Here is a 21,933-nt window from a genome sequence, read left to right as displayed (position 1 = left end):
TTCTTTCATGAGAACATGTATGTCCTCCATGGATGTTAAGAAATAACATAGTCAGGCGGGGCACGGTGGCTCACCCCTGTAATTCCAGCACTTTGGGAGGCCGAGGAGGGTGGATCATGAGGTCAGAGCTTCAAGACCAGCCTGGCCAAGATGGTGAAACTCTGTCTCTACTAAAAATACAAAAATTAGCCTGGCATGGTGGCAGGTGCCTGTAATCCCAGCTACTCAGGAGGCTGAGACAGACAGTTGCTTGAACCTGGAAGGTAGAGGTTGCAGTGAGCGGAGATCATGCCACTGCACTCCAGCCTGGGCAACAGAGCGAGACTCCATCTCATTATAAATAAATAAATAAATAAATAAATAAATAAATAAAATAGTCGAAGCCCTGAGACTCTTTCTCGGTCTCATCCCCACTCCTTTACCCTTAACTGGCCTGATTTCTCAGATTCCTATTTCTTTCCTCATACTTTTCTTTATATATGTGTATCCCTATGCAATATATTACATCGTATTATTTTGCATGTTTTAAAATACAGTATAAACATCCTACTGTTTCTCCTTTGCAACTGACTTTTTCCTCAATATTGTATTTAAAAGATTCATTCATAGTTAGAGATATCTTCACTTGTGAAATTGGCCAAATTGCTCTCCAAAGTGTTGGCACAATTTGCCCTCACTTGCCTCATTCTTTACCAATTCAAACCCATTTTTCTGCTAACGTATTTTTGGCATTGACTTGCTATTTGCGAATGACTACGATAGGTGATGAGGACACAAAAATGAGTAAGACGCTATTCCTGTTCTGAAGGAGCTCACAGTGATTTCAGGGAGGCAAGAGTATAAATTAAAATTTATAATGTCATGTTCTGTGTGCTCTGATGAAGTCTGTGCAAGGTGCCATGTGAGTGACTGAGTCTGAAAGTCTGGGGAAATAGTTCTCAGGTGAGATGAAGTAGGGAAAGACATCCCAGGCCTCTGTAGCATATGTAATAGTGTATGCAAAGGCAAGGCGGGCCAGAGCATGATATTTATGAGGGTGGTGGGGTATGTGATTTAATTAGAGCAGAGGGAGCCAAGGTTGATCCTAAAGAAAGAGTTTAAGGTTGGATCCTTGTATGTCATGCTAAGGAATTTTATGTATTCATATAGGTAATGAATGAAGAGCCACGGAGAGGTTTGAAGTAGAAAAGTAGTATGATAAGGGTTTTTAATTAATTCTGGTAATGAAGAATGAACTGGAAGGAAGAACTTCTGGTGATGGAGAGAGTAGAGTGGAGGGAATTATAATCATCCGAAAGAGAAACACCAAGATCCTGAACTAAATAGTGGTATTGGGAACATGGAGGAAGAATCTCCCTGGTAGCATTTCAGAGGCAGAGCATAAACTCTATAAGGCAGCAGCCTACAAAGGGAGGCAGGAGGTAGGAACAGCCTAACCCAGGAGGACGCAAGGGCGTGCATTATGTGTAGAGAATTTAAAAACAACAATAAAACTTACTAAAACTCAGTCTGCTTTTTATTATCACCATGTGCCAGCAATTATAAACAATGTCAATGACAAAATTATCCTCCCTGAGAACTCTTTTGTTGTTTAAGGTCTAAGCAGTTGCTGTGGTTACTGTTGAGTTTTGATAATATAACAAATATGTAAACTTCAAATTAGCACATTCCAATTTCTTAACCTTTAGTAAACATTGTGTTCTATCCAGAAATTAATTTGGAGAACTCCTAGTCTTACAGCCCACTCCAGCACAGGTAGAGGTATCAGTTTAGAGAGTACGTTTATAACAGTTCAGAACTGTGTAAGGTCAATCTCACTTGAGACTCTAATCTCTCTGGTACTTCATATATCTGCATTTAAACCTCAGATTTATCATAAACGATAATAGCACAGTGACTCTGAAATGTAAGATAACTTGAGTGCTTACATTGTGTCATTCTATGTGCAAACCATCCTCTGATCCTTGAGGAATTCCTTCTTCTGGAAGTATTTCCAAAAATTACATTAATGCAAAATACATTAATGTAATTTAAAAGTGTTAACCCCTTACCTTTTCATGTTATATAGTCTTTATCTTTAACTGAGATGTAATATAAACATAATATAAGGAGAAAAAGAGATTTGGGTGTGGGACACACTCAACTTTAGGTGCCTATAAAACTGGAGATGGACTTGTCTAACAAGCACTTGGAAACAAGGGGGTGGCATAAAAGAGTAAGATCAGGGATATGTAGAGAGACTTAGGAATTACCAAAATATAGCTGGAGGATAAAATTGGGGGAGGGATTAACATCATCCACAAATTTCATCCATACATAAAAGTGTATAGATAGAAAAGGGCGCTAAGGAGATTACCCTGGAGAACACCAGCAATGTAGAAGCAGCAGCAGATGAACCACTTGCCTCTGCCCCTTCCCCTGTCCCCTGCCAAAAAAAAATTAAATTAAAAAAAAAACTGAGAAAGAAACGTAGGCAGGGGAAAAGCCAGAAGAAAGAGTTGTCCTGGAAATCAGGAGAAGAGAGAACTTCAAGGAGGGAAGAAATTTCAACAATGTTTGCTTTTTTTTTTTTGAAACAGCCTTGCTCTGTTGCCCATGCTGGAGTGCAATGGCACAATCTCGGCTCACTGCAACCTCTGCCTCCTGGGTTCAAGTGATAACCGTGCCTCAGCCTCCCAAGTAGCTGGGATTACAGGCGCACACCACCACAACTGGCTAATTTTTATATTTTTAATAGATATGGGGTTTCACCATGTTGGCCAGGCTGGTCTCAAACTCCTGACTTCAAGTGATCTACCTCCTCGGCCTCCCAAAATGCTGGGATTACAGGCGTGAGCCACCACACCCAGCCATCAACAATGTTAAGTACTGGAATTCCATCTTTGTGAGGGCAATTTCAGTGTGCAGTGGAAGCAGAGCCAGATGATGGATGGAGGCATGGATCAGCATAGCATGAAGGAAGCAGAGCCAGTGCGATTAAGTTCTCACTCAAGATCTGCTGGACAAGAAGGAGGAGATAAAGGGGAGGCAGAGTTGAGGGAGGATATTCTTGGATCTGAGCCCAGGTAAAGATGTCAAGGCTCATCCAACACAGGATGCAGCACCTAAGTGTTCTCTTTGCCTCCCCTCATCCCTGTGGATGTGAAAGTGCATGGTATGTGAGAGGAAGGCCAGATGATGGGGCCGGGTGTGATGGCCAGAGATGCGTGGATCCCAGAGCACAGATAGAGGGCTTCTCTTTCCTACAGTGAAAAGAGTACTGCTTCTGAGATGGGCAGAAGACACAAGGATGAGTCAAGACAAAGGGGAATTTAGAAAAAAAAAGACAGTATGAGATTTCCCACCCAATAGCCTCTGTGTTTTCATTGAAAGAAGCAGGATTAGCTGCTGAGAGTAAGAGGGTACAATAGAAGTTTGGGATACATTTACTTTTTCCTATTAATTCACAATAGCATTTCTTCAGTGATGCAAAAACCTGTGAGGAAGAGCAAAAGGAAGGAAAGGCATGTCCTGCCAGTCACTTTCACTTTGTGCCTTGCATCTTGAGAAATCTAGGGTGAGGATAGCACTGAAATACCCACAGGACCTCAAGACAGAAGCAGGTTCATCTACCAGCAATGGACACTGATGAAACACCCCAACCGCCTTCCCTGAGTACACTGAAGAGAAGCTGTTGTCATTTATAGACAGTTCATCCTCCAAACTTCTTATAAAAAGAAAAGTAATTTAGGCAGACTTTTGCAAGACTATAGGCCATTAAATGGTAATGATCAAACTGGATCATCCATAAAAAGCACTTAGCTCAGTGCTTGGTGTCTGTCAGTAAATTATTAACTGTGATTTATAAAAACCAGATGAAGATGACAGAGATGTCTTTCACCTCACAGCATTGATTCCTTCTAAGTAGCTAAGGAGTCAAATCAAAATCCCCTAAATGCCTATAATTCTGAAGTCATTTCTGTCTACTCATTCTTATTGCTAACCCTTGTGTGCCGCATCTCTTCCTTTCTTGGAAATGTGTCCAAGGCATTCGCCCCAGTAAATTAAATAAAACTGAGTCAGTTTTCAGATGCAAAAAAAAAAAAATCTGGCAGCCTCAGAGGCTATGTTGTGTAACCATAGCTTGGAAGGCGAGGAGTGAAAAGAACAAGCCAGTTACAGGAGGCGATGTGAGATGAACCCAGAGCAGAAAGCCAGATGTTAGCAGGAGATTTATTTCTAGAAAAACCAAAGGAAAAAAGGCACCACTGAAGCCTCGTTATGTTATATAAGCAGCAATCTCTACTATAAACAAGTGACTTGACAATTACTTTAAATAATTTTCAAGAAGCAAATTAAAGAAATGTTCATTAGTATTAATAAATAGAATCATCCTCAAACCCAGCATTTCTAAAAGAAAACCTGTATGGCTGTAGGGGCTGTGGATTTTCTTAGTTGATTGTTTTAATTAGGCAAATAAAGAGGGCTATTTATTAGCAAGCGTAGCAAGTACTTCAACACACGCCAAGGTTTTTGGTATCTACAGTCCAAATAGTTGATGAACAGGGTTCAGGGACAGTTATTTGAGAGCTGTGAGTGAAGCACTGGTTTCCACGCATGAAGCCCATGAAGAGTGCTGAGGAGTAGTCACAGAAATGTGATGTAAACATGTGATAACCCTGTCTCCACTCTTTACAAAATTAAAGGACTTGGCTTAAGAGTGGTTAGGATGGCTCTGTGCTCCTTGGAATTCCTCAGGCTCTAAGTCACAGTCTCTATTTGATTGATGATTACGTTGAGAGCTGGAGTGTTTTGTAGGCTGGGCAAGGCATGGCAGACACAGGGCCTAAGCAGTAAGCACAAAGGTAACTCTCTAGGCCAAGTAGGGGAACCAGCACCATAGTCGGTGTTTGGTTTTTGGCCTAGCCTTATTATGCCATCCTAAGAAAAAATGCCTTTGGACTGCATAAACCTCTGAAGAATGTTGAAACCACTTTCCTAATTGAGTTATGGTGAAATCGCTGTCAAAATCTAAAAATTAACTTTGCCTATTAAAATGTGGGGAATTTCAATTATGCAACAAGCGCTTAGAGATACCCAAGGGAGGATGTGTGAGTAATTGTCTTCAGATTCAAGTAAAATCAATCAAGAATCCAACTTCTTGGTAACTGCAACACATAATCCATTTAACTCATTTTGGCACTTTATAGGTTTGCATACTAAAAATCGGGACATGTTAAGCCCTATCTGAAAAACATGGAGCCAAAAGTTAGTAAAAGCTTAAATTCAGAACTGCTTGCCATTTCAGATATTTCATATTTTATTTTTACTGACACAGAAAAAAATGGCTTGTGAAATACCTATTCATTTAATTTATTCATATGTTCTCAGAAGTCATTCCTCCTTAGCAAAGGGTGGAATATTTTGGAAATTTTTGAATAGATTAAATCATGTTTTTCCCCACTAGAAAATCCTTGAATACTATCTGATTCTTAAGTCTGCCCAAGTTTTAGGCAGACGGAAGTCAGCATTGTGCAGAAACCACAGACTCTTAAGTAAGGGCACACAGCTTTAGCTTCTAACTGAGCATAATATTCTATCTTAAGCTGACTTTTATTATTTATTAAAACAAAACATGGAACTCACTATAACTAAACTAGAACTAAAAATCATTGTTGTCTGGAAACAAGAGAAAAGTGGATTCATTAAATACATACAAAAACCTAAGCAGAACGATAATGTAATGTGGGCCATTAAATTTGAAGAAGACTAATTTGGATGGTAGCAATGATTCTGGACACCAGTGAATGAATTTAGAGGGATTTTGGGTTTGTTTTTGTTTTTATGCTTTCTATTTGGAGCCTCAATAAACTGAAGCAAAAGTTGTTGAATCAAATTCTAAGTCTAATTCAGAAAGGAAGATGAGTTGAGTCAATATATGTCATATGTTCGTAGATCTTTGGTTGGAAACACAATGCAAATAACTGTTCCAATCAGCTCCTATGAGAATAGACACTAGGGCTGTAGAGTGGTTCTTTCTGATGGAATTTTGTTATAATTAATTCTTCATCATTTGCTGGAGCTGGAGACTTGGGTCTGATCCTCTTTGAGACTCAGAAACCTCAGAATTTATCTCATACTCTCAGATGACAACTTCAAGCTCTTCCTAAATCCCATCAATTTTTGCCATTGTTGGTTTGTTTAAATGGGTAATTAGGGACCTTAGATCCCTAGAAGATCTATTTGAGTATGTAAGTGATTTAGTAAATCAGGCTTCTCAACAGAAATTCTGAAGTTCTCAGAGATTCTGTATCTATGCAAAAGTAGTGGTTTGTGGGCAATTAATTAGCTCCTCTGTGATAGTGTTTGGGAAACAGTGAGATTTTTGTGAAAATTTTTTAACTAAAATTTTATGACTTAGATTGGTATCCACTTTATTTAATAACTCCAAATGACTTAAACATTTGCCATAGCCAAAGTATGCATACTGGACTATCCTTCAAAAGAAAGTGATTTAAATATTTTTAGAAAATTTTTCAATGTTATATCCAATGACAATATTGTTGGTATGACTCTAGTGCTCTCAAGGGGCTCTTCAAATGAAGACAAAAATAATCAGACACTCATAAAAGGTCATTCACTTTGTCCACTTTGTTAAACAATCTTAATTCATTATGACTATATCTTATGAAATAAATAATATTATGATCATATGGTAAACCTCTGGAAATAATTCCTTCTGCAATGATAACAACATGTCCTGTTATCCCAGTTCCTTTAAATGTAATTGGCATATGTAGATACACCACACTCATTTCCTCATAAAGTTACATCTAGTTCTTATTTCTATAAATGTAAAATTAGGCAAGTACACATACAATGATTTTACTCCAAGCCAGACCTCATACTAAATATAACAAAGTAAGCAAATGGGAATTTTCACTCTTATTTTTCGAAGGCAGAAGTAAATGGTATTGATTAATTCAGTCTTAATGGTAGAGCAGGAGGCAAGCTGTGATAATAAGAGTCTCTTAATAATGAAGAGCTGTAAAAGATCTACAAATGACTTAGAGGAAGGTAATTGGTCAAAGAGACAATTTGGCTAAAATAAATATTTTTAAATGTAATATCCCATTCAATGGTTTTCATATATTAATAACTATGTGTTTTTAAGTATTGTGTCTATTAGCAAAGATTTTTTTCTGAGATTTAAAGGAGGCATTTTACATTTTTTATCCATTTCAGCCTGCTTTGAAATGTTAATAGCAGCAAAAATTTGGAAATAACCTAAATGTCCAACAAGAAAGGTTTGGTTCAATATATTAATGGCACACAAGATGGTTAAGAGCTAAAACTTGGCGGAAAAATGAAGGATCTAAATCCTGGGTCCGCCATTTCTTATCTGTATTAGCCGGCTTCAGTAATACATCCCTGTAAGTCACAAAGTCCTCACCAGTAAAACAAAGACAAGGGAATCTACCTCGTAGGGCTACTGTGGTGTCAAGTGAGGGAATTGTGCAACATAATTGACACAGTGACTTAAACATGGTAGATATTCATATTCAATTAAATAAACTTTATGTATGTATTTATTTATGAGGGGCAGCAAGTTATAGCAAAGAAAGTACAAGATTTGGATCAGTCTGAACTCTTGGAGTTGTGTGACACTGATGGCCACTATATTATAATTATCATCATCATTATCCTTGTTATTACTATCAACTTTTAAAAAGGCCATGGCACCCCAGAAGGTACAGATCCTCTGAATGCTAAGATTGTGTTTTTACAGTTGTCTGGTATAGAACAGGCCTCTCATGTGGAAAAGAGGATTCAGTGTGGTATCAAAAAATTGATTGGAAGGCTTCATCTCTTACTTTCTCTTACATAGACATACACAAACACCACCTTTGTTTAGTAAACTGTGGAGACGCTTCCAAAAGAAAATAGACACTAATTTGTGGAGAACCCATTCAGCTCTCACAGGCCTCTAAATAGCACAGGTGTTAGAATTACTAAGGATAACGATTACATTAACCAGGAGCAAAACTAAAAATATATTGTTCTGCTTTCATACTTGGAAATATCTGCCTTTTGATATTACAAAAAAGCCAACTTTGCCAGGTCCTTTGAAATTTCAAAGAAAGATTCAATAAAAATAAATAACAGGACTCACTGGAGCTCACAAATAACAGGACTCACTGGAAATGAAATATTTCCACCTAAAGGAAACAATCTTAAACAGCTCATCCTTCAGTACACTCAAACTTCTCTTGAACCACTTAACAACTCCATTCTAGGGAGTCCTCCAAAGTTCCACAATACCAGACCCAAGCTGCCCAGGACATGTGCTCTAGCAGGGCATGCCCAGGGCCCCCAGATAGATGATTGAAAAATATAATTCTTTCAGGTGGACAAGACCCAGCAGGAACGTAGTGTGCCAGGTTTCCCTGCCAGCCCTCCTTGCCCTCTTGGCGGGTGGCCAAATGACTCAACACAGCCCTGTTCCTACCTCCCTTTTCTTCCCATCTCCCACATTATAAGAGATCAGAGCCAAGTTATCCTTCACGCAAGGTCATAATCTCAGATTGGGGAGTGGTAAGTGGATAATGACAGGCTCTCACAGTGAACTCTCCTCCTGAACTTGGCACATCACAAAGATTTCATCTTGCATGCCGTCCATTCTAGGCACTGGCTGCTGGACTGTTGACAAAGAGTTGAGATGAAATCCAGCCTTAGCAGAGAGCAGTGGATGGATTATCAGTATATTCTGTGGGCTCCCAATAGTATATATGTCTCCAGTTTGCTGTCCTTGTCCAAACCACCAAAATCACCAAGTGTTCATTGAGCAATTAATATATACAAGGCATTGTGAGAGATGCTTCCAAACCTGGTCAAATATCAGAGTCTCTGGGGGAGCTTTTTAAAAATGCAGATCCTTCTCAATTTTTCTGTAAATCTGAAGTTATTCTAAAACACAAAAGTTATTTTTTAAAACGCAGATCTTTTGGTTTCACTGAATCAGAAGCTCCCCAGAAGACTGTAATATGGTTACTTAGAGAGCTCAGAAACCACCATTTAAGAGGCTACTAAGATAACTAATATTAAGACCCTCACTACTCTTATAAAGAAAACCCTGCAGTAATGCAAAACTGCAACACATTCATGGGTCATCAGATCAATTTTATGGGTCATGACCAGGATATACTTTTAAATACAATAGAGAAGTTTTAGGTACATTATTACTTTGTGAATCTTTTCTCTGAGACACATATATATGGAATCTATATCTATCTCCATATCTACACCAATACAGATATAGATACCAATCTGTGTACTGCATCACAATGAAAACATGTATGTTTTACTTTGCGGCAAAGACTAAAAATGTGAAATTAAATGGTCTAAATTAAATGCTTCCTACTGCAATCTTAGTGCCTTTACCTCTCTTGTTTTCTAGTCGAAACTAACAAGCTTAACATCAACCACAACTCTCCATTAAAAAATCATAAATTGATCTTCTCTTAGCCTTATTTCTCTAACTCGAAAATGTGGAATTTCCTTGCCTTTTTTTCATAGACAAATGTTGTTATTCTTTATTAAACTTCCTCCAAATGGGGTTTATTAAACTTTAGTTTTAAAGTGTGAACTGATGTGTTTTTTTTTAAATACTATGAATGGTGTTTAGTGACTCTTTCTTTACAGGGTAAAAAGCAAGAGGAAATAGGTTCGCATAGCAATCAGAGGGATTTCAGCCAGATGTAATGAAAATTTCCTGGTCGCCAGGGAAGTGCAAACTACAATGGGTCAATGGGGGTGTATGATGTGAAATCTTGGATTCTGTAAGTCTGTGGAAACAAAGCAGATTCTTATCTGTCTGGAATTCTTTAGACATAAACTTGCCTGATGGGCGGAGAGCGGATTTCCAGGCCCATAATGCCATTTCTGCCCTTTATCACTGAGACATTCCAAAGAAATGTCAAACGCATATCCACAGCCTAATCGCATAAACCAGGAACAATCTCATAATGTGTCTAAAATGGCACACAAATGACATCTGGGGAGGGCAGCTGATGATTGTGCAGGTCAATTGGTGCATGACAGGATAGTTTAACATCCCCAAAAGCCACTTAGCACCTCTCAATCTCATGAGCTCATCACTAGGACAAGGGAAAGTCATGTGTTCCTCGCAGCATTATGAAGACAAATGAAATACATATATGAACAGCACTCACACAGGACTTGTCAGGTGTAAGAACTCATTAACTTCCTTATCCCTCCCTTTAACACGTTAGCATCTGAAGAAACAGATGCTTTTAAGAGCTGAAGTTCACGAAAGACTCAGTTGCTATCCTATAGCTAAGTTGCTATCCTACAGCTAATGATTTCTGAAACAAGAAGTCTTTATTTATAGGGAGCGTGACCTCACCCTGACTAATACTTAATTGTGGTCTTGTTTTGTTTTGCTTATACTGGAAGAAAACATTAGCATTTTTTTCTCCCTTTCTGTTACATAATACCTTCTTATTCTTCCTTGCAATGATAAGACAGTGTTCAAAGCATTTCTGTTCTCCTGAAAAGTGAAAGAAGAGGGAAAAAGTTATGTAACAAAGAAGATTATATATACATCATCTATCACTGAATGGTAGTATAAATAGTTTATTTTAGTATGTTTTGTATATATCATTTAGTATATTCATTTTAGAAATGTTTAGATTGTTTAATAGTCACCTTCTCTGATTTCTTCTCAGAAAATATTGACCAAAATCAATCCTTTCAATAATCAAAACGGTTTGGTGTGTCTGTTGCAGAAATGCAATGCTGGATTCTTTCGCACCCTGTCAGGAGAATGTGTGCCCTGCGACTGTAATGGCAATTCCAACGAGTGTTTGGACGGCTCAGGATTCTGTGTGGTAAGTTGAGGCCCCTATAACACTTCACATACTTCACTGGGCATTTGCATCTTGGGTGCACATAAAATATTCTTCGGATGTTTGAGCTACATAGGAGCAAACTGCTAATCAAGTGCTTTTGTTCACCCTTCAACTTTTCCTGTGAAACACCTCATATAAACTACTTCTGATTTTAAGGGTCCACCAAGGCATATGCATGAGTGTGCACGTGCACCCGGAGGCTCCTGCCCACCACCCTCAGCAGCTGGTTGCCTGCTGTAGACCAATGGTGGTGGGACTGAAAATAATACACAGAGGAGGAACCCATACATCCAAATTCCTCTGTAATCATATAATTTGCCATATGTTTGGCTTCATTCCATATAAACCAGGAGAATGAAACAGTTGTTGCCTAGCCTATTTTAGAACCTAAAATAACCAGGTCTATAGATCAAAATTAGTTTTCAAAAAAGAAATTTAAGTTTAAACCCAATAGCTGATGAAAATGAAAGCTTTACCCTTGTGGTCTTTGCAAGTCTGTGTTTAAGCCCCCAGGAGACTATTTTTTTCCTTAACTGAAATGAATTCTCCAATAGACTGTTCTTCATTGAAGCATGATAGAGCCTAGTGCGGAAGATTGAGAAGTCTTCCAGCAGAAAAGTACTTGCTACATATTTCCCATTTTTAATGAATGGACTGAAAACTTAAGTGAAAATGGGTGTTGAAATATTTACCAGAAGTGGCTTCAGTGGAAGTCATAGAGGGCATTTATAAGAACTTGTGCTCAAATAGCATGTTTTCCTTCGTGAGCTGTATGATACAGCAGAAAAATTCTTCAAGTTCCTATCTGGCAAAAAAGAGGCTTTCCAAAACTACAAGAGTATTTTCGCATAAACTATAAGAATACTTATTTAAATGCACTCAACATTTGCATAATTGTCCCTATTAGATAATTTTTATTTTAAATGGCCTCTAAGGTGTGTACATGAAAGTGATATTTTATTCACACATTAAGATGCAAATGCGAATGTTTTTATTAATCTTTAACCCTAGAAGTTGCCATTTTTCTAGGGACAGAGAATTAAGTGACAAAATACTAATGTTGCTATCTCTTTGTAGTGTTTATTTAGTGCTGATATTTGTTTTCCCTTCCGCCATCTTCTTAAATAAGCATTACAACCAGGATGTCCTCTGTCGCAGTGTAGGCATCTGCAGCTGCCAAAGTCTACCCCTTTCTAATGCTTCCATCTCCGGTTTCCTGTTATTTTAATCCCAGTAACATTTGGGGGGGAAAAATCCCATGGATACACTTGAACTAATAACATACATCTCTGATAATTTGACCAATTAAAGATTGTTTGTTATCTGATTTATTAAAATATAAAGCAGTGGAGACTGTCAAGCACATCAGCTGCTGTTAGGCAGTCAATATTATGAAAGACTGAGATAAATTAAAGAGGGAAGAAGTCCCTCCTGCTAGTGTCTATTGAAAGAAATGACTAAGCCACTCTTTTTACAATGACATTGTCAGAATGGGAGCAATCATGGCTTTATCTCTGACCTAGTGGTGAGAGGAACAAACATCATGTGATTCCCTCCAAGGTCCTGTGACATAACAGGTTCTGATAAATGTTTAGGGATGGGCTAGCGTATACACATTTACATGCGCACTCAGTGAAGCTGCCAACATTCCTGCAATTACTTTGTTTCAACGCAGAAAATGAATACAAAAAGAAATAGCCATTTTATTCATCTTAATGATGGTTTCTCCACCTCATCCTGTCCAGAGAAAAATATCTTTTTTCCCTCATTAATGTAATATATGTTCAGTGTAAGAAAACAGACAAAAAATATAGATACATTAGTATAATTGCCCTGTTAAACAGATTATTTTAATTATAAATGGCTTGAAGTACAAAGTAAAGATCACCCACATTCCTATCCCCCAGAGCTACACATATAGATATATTCTTATAAATTTAATTTAGAAAGAAAAAAGATATAGTGGCTAAGCATGGTGGCTCACACCTGTAATCCCAGCACTTTGGGAGGCCAAAGCAGGAGGATCACTTGAGTTTAGGGGTTCAAGACCAGCCTCGGCAACATAATGAGATCCCATCTGTACAATAAACAAACAAAAGAAAAAAAGAAAAAAGATATATTTATATTTAATTAAATGTAAGTGAAGGAGCAGAAAATGCTTGCACATGAATATCAAAAGAATTTTTTATTTCACTTAGTTGCAAATACGTTAAGTCTGTGGTGTCACACTGGAATCAAACTCATGTTTTTCTGTTTCCTTTGGTGCCGCTATCTCAGACTACCGATGGAGAAGACCCAGGTTTTTCAGCTTCTGCCCTATTGTTCATTCTCAGCTCTCAGGGAGCCAGAGAAGCCAGGGCTCCAACATGAACACTTCTTGTAGCTCACTGTCATGAGCAGTGTTTCAGTCAGTTCTTGCAGCTTGCCTGACTTACCTCATTTCTCTCATTTCCTGCAAGCAACCAAAAATAAAAGGCCTTCTTTTATTTCATTTTGTCTTATTTTGCTTTTATCTTGAAGGCATGTAAGACCTCTGTATCTGCCTTGTCCACCTTCAACTACTTTTAATTCTTTCTCAATTCCAATGTCCAATGTCAATTTGAGCTTAAAATTTACAGACTGATTTTAACTAAGTTGTTGGTAAAGCTGAACTAAGCCATTCGGCCACAAAATATAGAGGAGACAAAATTATGCTACCATTTTACACATATCAAGCAAGCAAAGAGATTTTTTTTTACTAGTGGAACACTAATCTTTCAAGTATAGAATAGTGGCTAAACGAAAATAAAACAGCTTAGAAATCTACTATGTTTTGAGTGTCTTTCCAATGGGCCACTTTGCATCTTATGAGAACTGGAACACATTGGACAGGATTCTCAGCTGAGTCAGCTCGGTGGGGCCCCAAAGACAGGCAACTCTGGTGGATATGGCTGGCTCTCTAGGAAGGTTCTAGAAGGAGGCACACGCTAAGAATTGAGGGGAAAAAACAAGTGGAAGCAGATAGGTGGCTGGTGGCAGAAATGCCTGGTCACAGATAATCCGTATTTCATCCCAGTCCTAGAGGCTTAAGTACATAGAACCCAGAAGGAGCTCTAACTAAGGTTAGTTACCATCTAAAGAATGGGCGCTTTGTCATTGGGAGAAAGCCAGGAGCCCAATGACCAGAACTAGAATGGGACAAACCTGACCTGAAGTTCACCATAGGCACAGGGCTCCTCATTTTCCTTTTGATTAAGAATTAATTTGTCCATTAATTTAATTCACCCAAATGAACTTCCAACCTACCCTAGGCACAATGAGAAGGGAAGCAATCCAATATATTGAAGGCTAATTGGTTTCTTATTAGTCTCAGAGCTTAATTAAAACCCTATTCAGGAAAACAAAGATATTACACCTCAGTTTCTGCAGACACTAGCATTTTCATGATTTTTGAACTCATTTTATTACTGTGTAAGGCAGAAATCAACCATATAAGTCCCTGTAAGACTAAGGATGTGTGATCAATAAACTAGCATATTCATTAGGTGTCGAAGAACAGGAAGAAACTGATTATAGAGACTTCTTGTTCCTGTTTTTCTTGCAACTGTAAATTGGTATCTAGATCAAGTGCATAATCCTTTCATGAAAACTTTGACAATTTTTCCATCTGTTGCAAACCTGGAAAAACTTGAAATTTTGGAAAGCATCATCAGTTTGGTTCCATGATAACTGAAGTTCTGAAACAAAGTCAGAAAGTTTCATGTCCAAAGAATTCTAAGGTTGGACAGCTCAGTGGAGTCCCCTGTCGCTGTGTGCCCATCAACATAACAATATGACAGAAACTGGCCGGGCACGATGGCTCAAGCCTATAATCCCAGCACTTTGGGAGGCCGAGGTGGGAGGATCACCTGAGGTCAGGTGTTCAAGACATCCGGGCCAACAGGGCGAAACCCCATCTCTACTAAAAATACAAAAATTAACCAGGCATTGTGGCGGGCTCCTGTAATCCCAGCTACTTGGGAAGCTGAGGCACAAGAATCACTTGAACCCAGGAGGTGGAGTTTGCTGTAAGCCAAGATCGCACCACCGCATTCTAGCCTGGGCAGAGCAAGGCTCTGCTTTAAAAAAAAAATGACAGAAACTGAATGCAAGTAATGAGTTTTGTATACATTGTTCATCCTTTCTCTCTCAACCTGAACTTGGTCCTCCCCATATACTCCCCACCTGAGTCGGCGACAGCATTACTCTGCTGGTCCTCCATGCTCCATCGACCTCCTTTTTTACCTCCAAATGCTCCATTGACCTCCTTTTTTACCTCCCCAACCATCAATTTCCCATCATATCCTACCAATTCAAACTAGGAGAGAGCTCTCATCTATCCCTTCCCACTGCCTCAATTCACAGCCACAACCTCCCTGACCACTGACACAGCTTCCCAACAACTCATCATCCATCCCCTGCTCCAGACTCTCCTTCCTCTACTCTGTCTCTCACACAGCAATGAAGATGTCTTTCAAAAACACAACCCAATCAAAGCATCCCTCTTTCCAAAATCCTCCAGAAGTTTCTCCTCCAGCCACACTGAGCACACTGCCACCTAAACATACTTTGTTCTTTCACTCTCTTGTGCCTGAACTTGTTCCCCTGTTTTCTACCTGAGATTTCTTGAAGGATAACTTCAAGGCTTAGTTCAAATGTCACCACCTCCATTAAGCCTTCTCCAACTTTCTCAGGAAGAGCTAAAAGCTGCCTTTCCCTCATCTTTGTCCCATAGCAGGTATGTACTTTCTGCATACCTCAGACATAGCCTTCACACGCTGTATTCTTTGTTGACCTGTCTGTTTTCTTCACAAGTCTGTGAGTTACTCAAGGGCAGGAACCAGGTCTTCTTCATTTTAATAACAGATACAGCTCATTGTCTATTGTATCTGCTTAATTCAGGTTTGTTAAGTGAATGAATGAAAAGGTTACTAAAATAACAAGCTACCCTAAATGCAAAAATCTTTAATTTTGTAATTTATGAGATACTTGGGTCACTTCTTTATGGCAGTAAGATGTACTGTCTTATGCTAGAAACTCAGGCTCAGGCCCAACCCTATATGTAACTAGCAAATAGTGCTGCCAATATAAGGTATTTTTATTTAGACCTTTGCTTGTCAGAGTGTAATCCAGACCAGCTGCATTGATGATATTTGGGAGCTTGTTAGAAATGCAGACCCTCAGGATGCAGACATCCTGACTCATAATCTGCATTTTCACCAGATCTCCAGGGGATTCACGTGCACACTGAAATTGGATAAGTATTGATCTACACAGAGAACAGTTCTCAAACCTTATGATCTCATAAACCTTTACACTGTTAAGGATTATTAAAGATAGCAGAGAACTTTTTTTTATGTGGACTATATCTACTAATATTTACTGCATTTGAAATTTAAACTGAAAAATGTTATAATCCTTATAAATTCATTTGAAAATAGCAATAATATACCAATTGCATGTTAAGACATATGTTTTTATCAAACATAAACATATTTTACAAGTTGAAAATATGTTTAATGTCTGGCTTAATAGAAGAAGATGGATTCTGCCATCTGCTTCTGCATCAATCTGTGTGATATCTTGTGTTGTGTAGCCTCTAGACAATTTCACCTTACACATATGAGAAAATGAGAATGCAAAATATGAGAAAAATCTTAGTATTATTTAGAAACAGTTTTGACCTCCCTGGGCATAATTTGAGATCCATGGATCTAGTCTTGCATAAAGCATGCTGACAAACACAGGAAGGCTAACCAGATTCTTTTGAGCCTTCTTCCTACATTATTCTGGTCAAGTGACGAAGTACGTGAGAGATATCATTTCTCATGTTGGGGAGACACAGTTGGTGTCCAAATGGCATTCCCAACCCTTATCTGCAATCGATTATCTAGATATAGCTTTCTTAACCACTGGCTAAAAGTTCAGAATGCTAATTTCATTTTTAAGTGGAGTCAGTTTTATTTAAAAATAAACTTTTCCTCCTGTATTAATCCATTCTCACACTGCTATAAATTCATACCTAACTGCTGTGTCTATGGAGTGGCCATTCTTCATTCCTATACTTTGCCAATAAACTTGGTTTCACTTCACTCTTTGGATTAAAAAAAAAAAAAGACATACCTGAGACTGGGTAATTTATAAAGAAAAGAGGCATAATTGGCTCACTCTTCTGTAGGCTGTACAAGCTTCTGTTTCTGAGGAGGCCTCAGGAAACTTACAATCACGATGGAAGACAAAGCAGAAGCAGGCACATATTCACATGGCCTGCAGTGGGAGTGGGGGGAGAGAGAGAGAGAGACAGAGCACAAGGCGGGAGGTGCTACACACTTTCAAACAACCAGATCTCATGAGAACTCTATTACAAGACAGCACTAGGGGAATCACGCTAAACCATTAGAAACCACCTCCATGATCAAATCATCTCCCACTAGGCCCCACCTCCAACATTGGGGATTACAATTCAACATGAGATTTGGGTGGAGACCCAGAGCCAAACAATATCACCTCAAAACAACATACTTTTTTTATTGTTGTCATTTTTGTTTTCTGTTTTTTAAATGCCAGAACACTGAAGGTAAAACAGAAGACAATTTGCAATCTCAAAGTAAAAAATTATCAGAGCTAGAAGAAACTTGAAAGGCCATCTAGTCTAAATCGTCACTTTGCAGATAAGGGAATAGAAAACCAGGAAGGTCAGGAGACTCGTTCAAAGTTGACCAGCTAGAAAGTGGAAGAGCTAGGGACATTTTCTACCTGCCTCCAGCACTCTGTCTGCCAATCTCCCAGAATGTGCATTGAAGCCTTTTAGGGAATTTCATAATAAACCTTTTGAAAGAAGGCAGATGAGGAAAGTTCATACTTGCATTCTGAGCATTTAGAGGGCAAAAGAAATTTGGTGGCTTTGCTTTTGAGGGTCATTGCTTCCCATGGCTGCCATGGCAGAATTAAAGCCCTGACAAGGAATCTAAAGCATCTATCAAGCCATAAGGGGACAGAATTGGGAATTAGCTCATTTTTGCAGCACAGTAGTCCCTTTGGGCACAAAGAACGGCCTAACATCTTACAATGGGCCTGTTTTCTTCTGCAGAGAGGGGCTTCATCCGTCCAACAAGAACTCAGACAAATTTAACCCCAGCCTACAAGCAGCCCTGCTAGATTGTTTATGGCATAGTTTCATGGTAGTTGGGTAAGGCTCATTGGTTTTTCCTGGGGTGAGAGATTGCCACAACTTTGTATTAGCTTTGGGTTCATGTTAATTTCCTTTTTTTGCTCCAGACACAAATTCATTAATTCACCCTTTTCCCTTTTCCTTCATTTTTCCCCAATAAATATTTCTGAAGGCTGACTTAGCACAAGACACAGTATTAAGAACTGTAAGGGAAATACGTTAACATCCTGTTGTCTGTGTATCATACTTTATTTTTCAGAGTTTCTCATTGATCTATCAGGCAATCTGAACTAGCCCCTAAATTCTATTCTGCAGACATAATTTTAATCAGTACTAAAGATTACTCATACCTAATGGCTGATCAAATGCCTGAAGAACATTCAACCGGGATAGCTAGTTGCCCTTATTAAGATTCTTCCCCTTTGACTAATGTATTAATATTATATTTCAATTGAAGCTCAAAGTGTTAGTAACACTGATGCCTTCTAATGCATTCATTTTACTACTGTTTGTTAAGCCTTTTCTTCAGCAATACTGGAGAAGCAGTATAATATGGAAACTAACAAGTTCACTTCTGGAGCCAGATTTCCTGAATTTGAATCTAACTTTTGACACCTACTATCTGTGTGACCTTGGGCAATTTACTTAATCTCTCTGCGCCTCCATCTCTTCAGATGTAAAATGGCAGGGGTGGGGGCTGGGGGGAGGTGGCAGGGGAAATAGGAACCTACTTCAGGATTGTTATGAGAATTAAGTCAGTTAATCCATATAAAATGTTTAGAGCAGGGCCTTGCTATTCTTTTATTCTGAGCCTCAAATAAAGCATAAGGGCCAAAATAAGGAACTTAGAGTTCAGCCTGCTGCTACTCAATCTTGCTTTCCCAAGGCTCCTCCACTGTTTTAAAAAAGTTGTTCTGTTGAAGCTCTTATGCATCGGTGTGACTAAGGCAATTGCTCAAATAGGAGGGTGCTTCTTCAATGGCATTCTAATTCTAACAGTATAATTTTTCACTGCAACCCCAATTCAACCTTTATACACTCTGATGAATGTAAAGATGAAAAAAATAGAGCTAATGGCTTTGGCTTGTACCATCTAGTATAATCCCATAGAAGAAAGCTGTTTGTGTGTTAGCTCACTGCCCCTTATAGAAATTAATCCATCAGTTTGACAGTTACTGAATGCCTACTCCATTCGAGTTAATGGCAATACAGTGCTGAAAGACAGAGTTGGGGAGTGGTGATGAGGCTGAGAATAGATAGTAGCACTACAATATGGGTAGTGGAAAAGAAGGAAGGATCCTGAAAGGGAGAATTAGGATGTACTTTCAACAGATTTTGCAGCCTACTGTGATCTTGAATGATGAATGGCATTCCAGACAGAAGGGTCAGCCTGCTTTGTGCTTTTACTCCTATAATCCTTACTACAAGTGGAAAAATCATGCAAAAAAAACTTCCTTACTGTTTCTTGTATGTCACTATCCAAGATACCAACCCATGAGCAGAATGCTCTTTATCCACCTTCTACTCCATTTATACTACAGTCTGACACATTTTATCCTTCCAAGACCATAAATCCTTATTGTTCCCATTGTCATGGATAAGTACCAGAGGGATGTTATTTGGTTGGTTGGTTGGTTGGTTGGTTGGTTGGTTGGTTTCTCATTTCATATTCATTCCAAATCAATAAGCTGATATTTCTGGAACATCCAGGGTTTGATCATTCTGATTATCACTCTGAATTGAAATGAGTAACTGATGAATAATCTCCTCTGCACACAAACTCTAGAGTCCCCAGTCTACTAGCACACACACATAAAAGCCCAGGAAAAATTCATTCACCAATTACCCACACTTTCTGGCATTGACTGGGGCCAGTGTGACTCCTCATGCTAATCAGTACTGCCACACACTGTCTGTGCTGTCTGACCTAACGTCCCTTTTACTTGAAAAAGTATTGCATGATGCTTAGATGTGCTGTCTCTAAAATTTCTTTTGCATCCTTGCCAATCTTCTTGTCTTTGGTCTCATAGCACTGCCAGCGGAACACAACAGGAGAGCACTGTGAAAAGTGTCTGGATGGTTATATCGGAGATTCCATCAGGGGAGCACCCCAATTCTGCCAGCCATGCCCCTGTCCTCTGCCCCACTTGGCCAAGTAAGTCCTAAAGGAGGATGGTCTCTTCTAATGATCAGTTTATGTATTGTTTTGTTTTGTTTTGTTTTGCCTTATCCCAGAGTTCTGAGGTTTCTCCACAGGCAAAACCTCATATTGAGATGAGACTGGAAAAGATATAGAAAAGGTTTCTAGTCTAAATACACCACCTGGAATGCTTAAGCACTTACAATATAGATGATGACTCTGTTCCCAAAATATTGGGGTGCATCATGAGGTCAATAAAGTCTCCTAAGTTTTATAAGCAAGGATAGTCTCATCTTTTCGTGACTCTCTCTTGACCTAGAGTGATCACAACTGGTAATGCCAACAGACTCAATATCATATTTTCAGTAGTATTGCCTCTTCTGACTTTCACAAAGGAAACATTTCCCTACATGTGGCTTTTCAGTCAGGATTAGAACACAGATCATCAGAATGCATGCTTTAGGCCAATCAGCTCACAGAGATTTACAGGAGCACTTTCTGGCTATGTTTTGACCTGAGTGAGAAGTTGAAGGAAAGGGACATACATTTTAATGGAAATAATGGAATATGTATAAATCCAGTAAGTAAGTCATCACTGGCCATTTTATTCTCTTTAAAATGACAGAATATGGAATTTAACAGGTATAGTGATACATGGTTTTCCAAATAACCAATTCTCTGACACCAACTGGGTGTCCTACAATCAATTCGGTTCTGACACTAAGTTTCCACAGTCAGCGCAGATCCCATAGATTAAGAGATCAGTTCCACAAGACTGCCCCCACTACAAATGCCAGCCAAAAATGGGGTCCCCAGGCTAGTCACACTTCTTCCCAGAAGACTGTAAATTTGAGAAGGCTCCCTCAACCTCTCCTCCTCAGGTTTGACAATTCATTAAGATGATTGACAGAGGTTAGAAAAGTGCTATGCTTATAACTGTCAGTTTGTTATAAAGGTTACAACTCCAAAAGAGCTACGTGGAAGTGATGCATAGAGCAGGATATGGAGAGGTGGGAGTGAAGAAGGAGCACGTGCAGAGACTCCAGGCTCTCTGCTGGAGCACCACTCTCTCAGCACCTCCACGTGTCACCAACTGGAAGCCCCCCCAAGCCTTGTTGCTCAGGAGTTTTTATCAAAGTTTCATGTCGTAGATATGATTGGTCAAATCATTGGCCATTGGTAACTGAACTCAATCTCCAGCCTCTCCTCCCTGGAGGTTGGGGGTGGGGAGGGTTGAAATTCCCAACGTCCGGCCGGAAGCGGTGGCTCATGCCTGTAATCCCAGCACTTTGGGAGGCCGAGGTGGGTGGATCACGAGGTCAGGAGATCGAGACCATCCTGGCTAACACGGTGAAACCCCGTCTCTACTAAAAATACAAAAAATCAGCCGGGCGTGGTCGCGGGTGCCTGTAGTCCCAGCTACTCGGGAGGCTGAGGCAGGAGAATGGTGTGAACCCGGGAGGCGGAGCTTGCAGTGAGCTGAGATGGCGACACTGCACTCCAGCCCGGGTGACAGGGCCAGACGCCGTCTCAAAAAAAAAAAAAAAAAAAAAAGAATTTCCCAACGTCCAATTACATGTTTGGTTCCTCGGTGGTGCCTCTGGTCACAGGATCCCACTCTGAAGGTATCTAGGGGTCCACCGTGAGTGACATCATTAGCATAAACTCAGATATGGTTGAAAGGTGCCTGTCAT

The 21,933-nt window shown here is 39.3% G+C and overlaps 1 protein-coding gene across 4 annotated transcripts in view; it reads left to right on the top strand.

The window, feature by feature from the left end:
• The window catches only part of LAMA4 (laminin subunit alpha 4), a 148,881-nt gene that overhangs the window by 29,642 nt on the left and 97,306 nt on the right, over positions 1-21,933 (top strand). For all 4 annotated transcript variants that reach the window (XM_063620074.1, XM_055261780.2, XM_055261765.2 and 1 more), the window contains exons 3-4: positions 10,788-10,889; positions 20,130-20,254. In XM_063620074.1, the coding sequence (XP_063476144.1) occupies positions 10,788-10,889; positions 20,130-20,254 (227 nt within the window). The remainder of the gene's footprint in view (positions 1-10,787; positions 10,890-20,129; positions 20,255-21,933) is intronic.

This window comes from Symphalangus syndactylus, chromosome 2 (genome assembly GCF_028878055.3).
Source record: "Symphalangus syndactylus isolate Jambi chromosome 2, NHGRI_mSymSyn1-v2.1_pri, whole genome shotgun sequence".
In the NCBI taxonomy this organism is placed as follows: Eukaryota; Metazoa; Chordata; class Mammalia; order Primates; family Hylobatidae; genus Symphalangus; species Symphalangus syndactylus.
The sequence above is the reverse complement of the archived record's forward strand: the minus strand, read 5'-3'. Positions and strand labels throughout refer to the sequence as shown.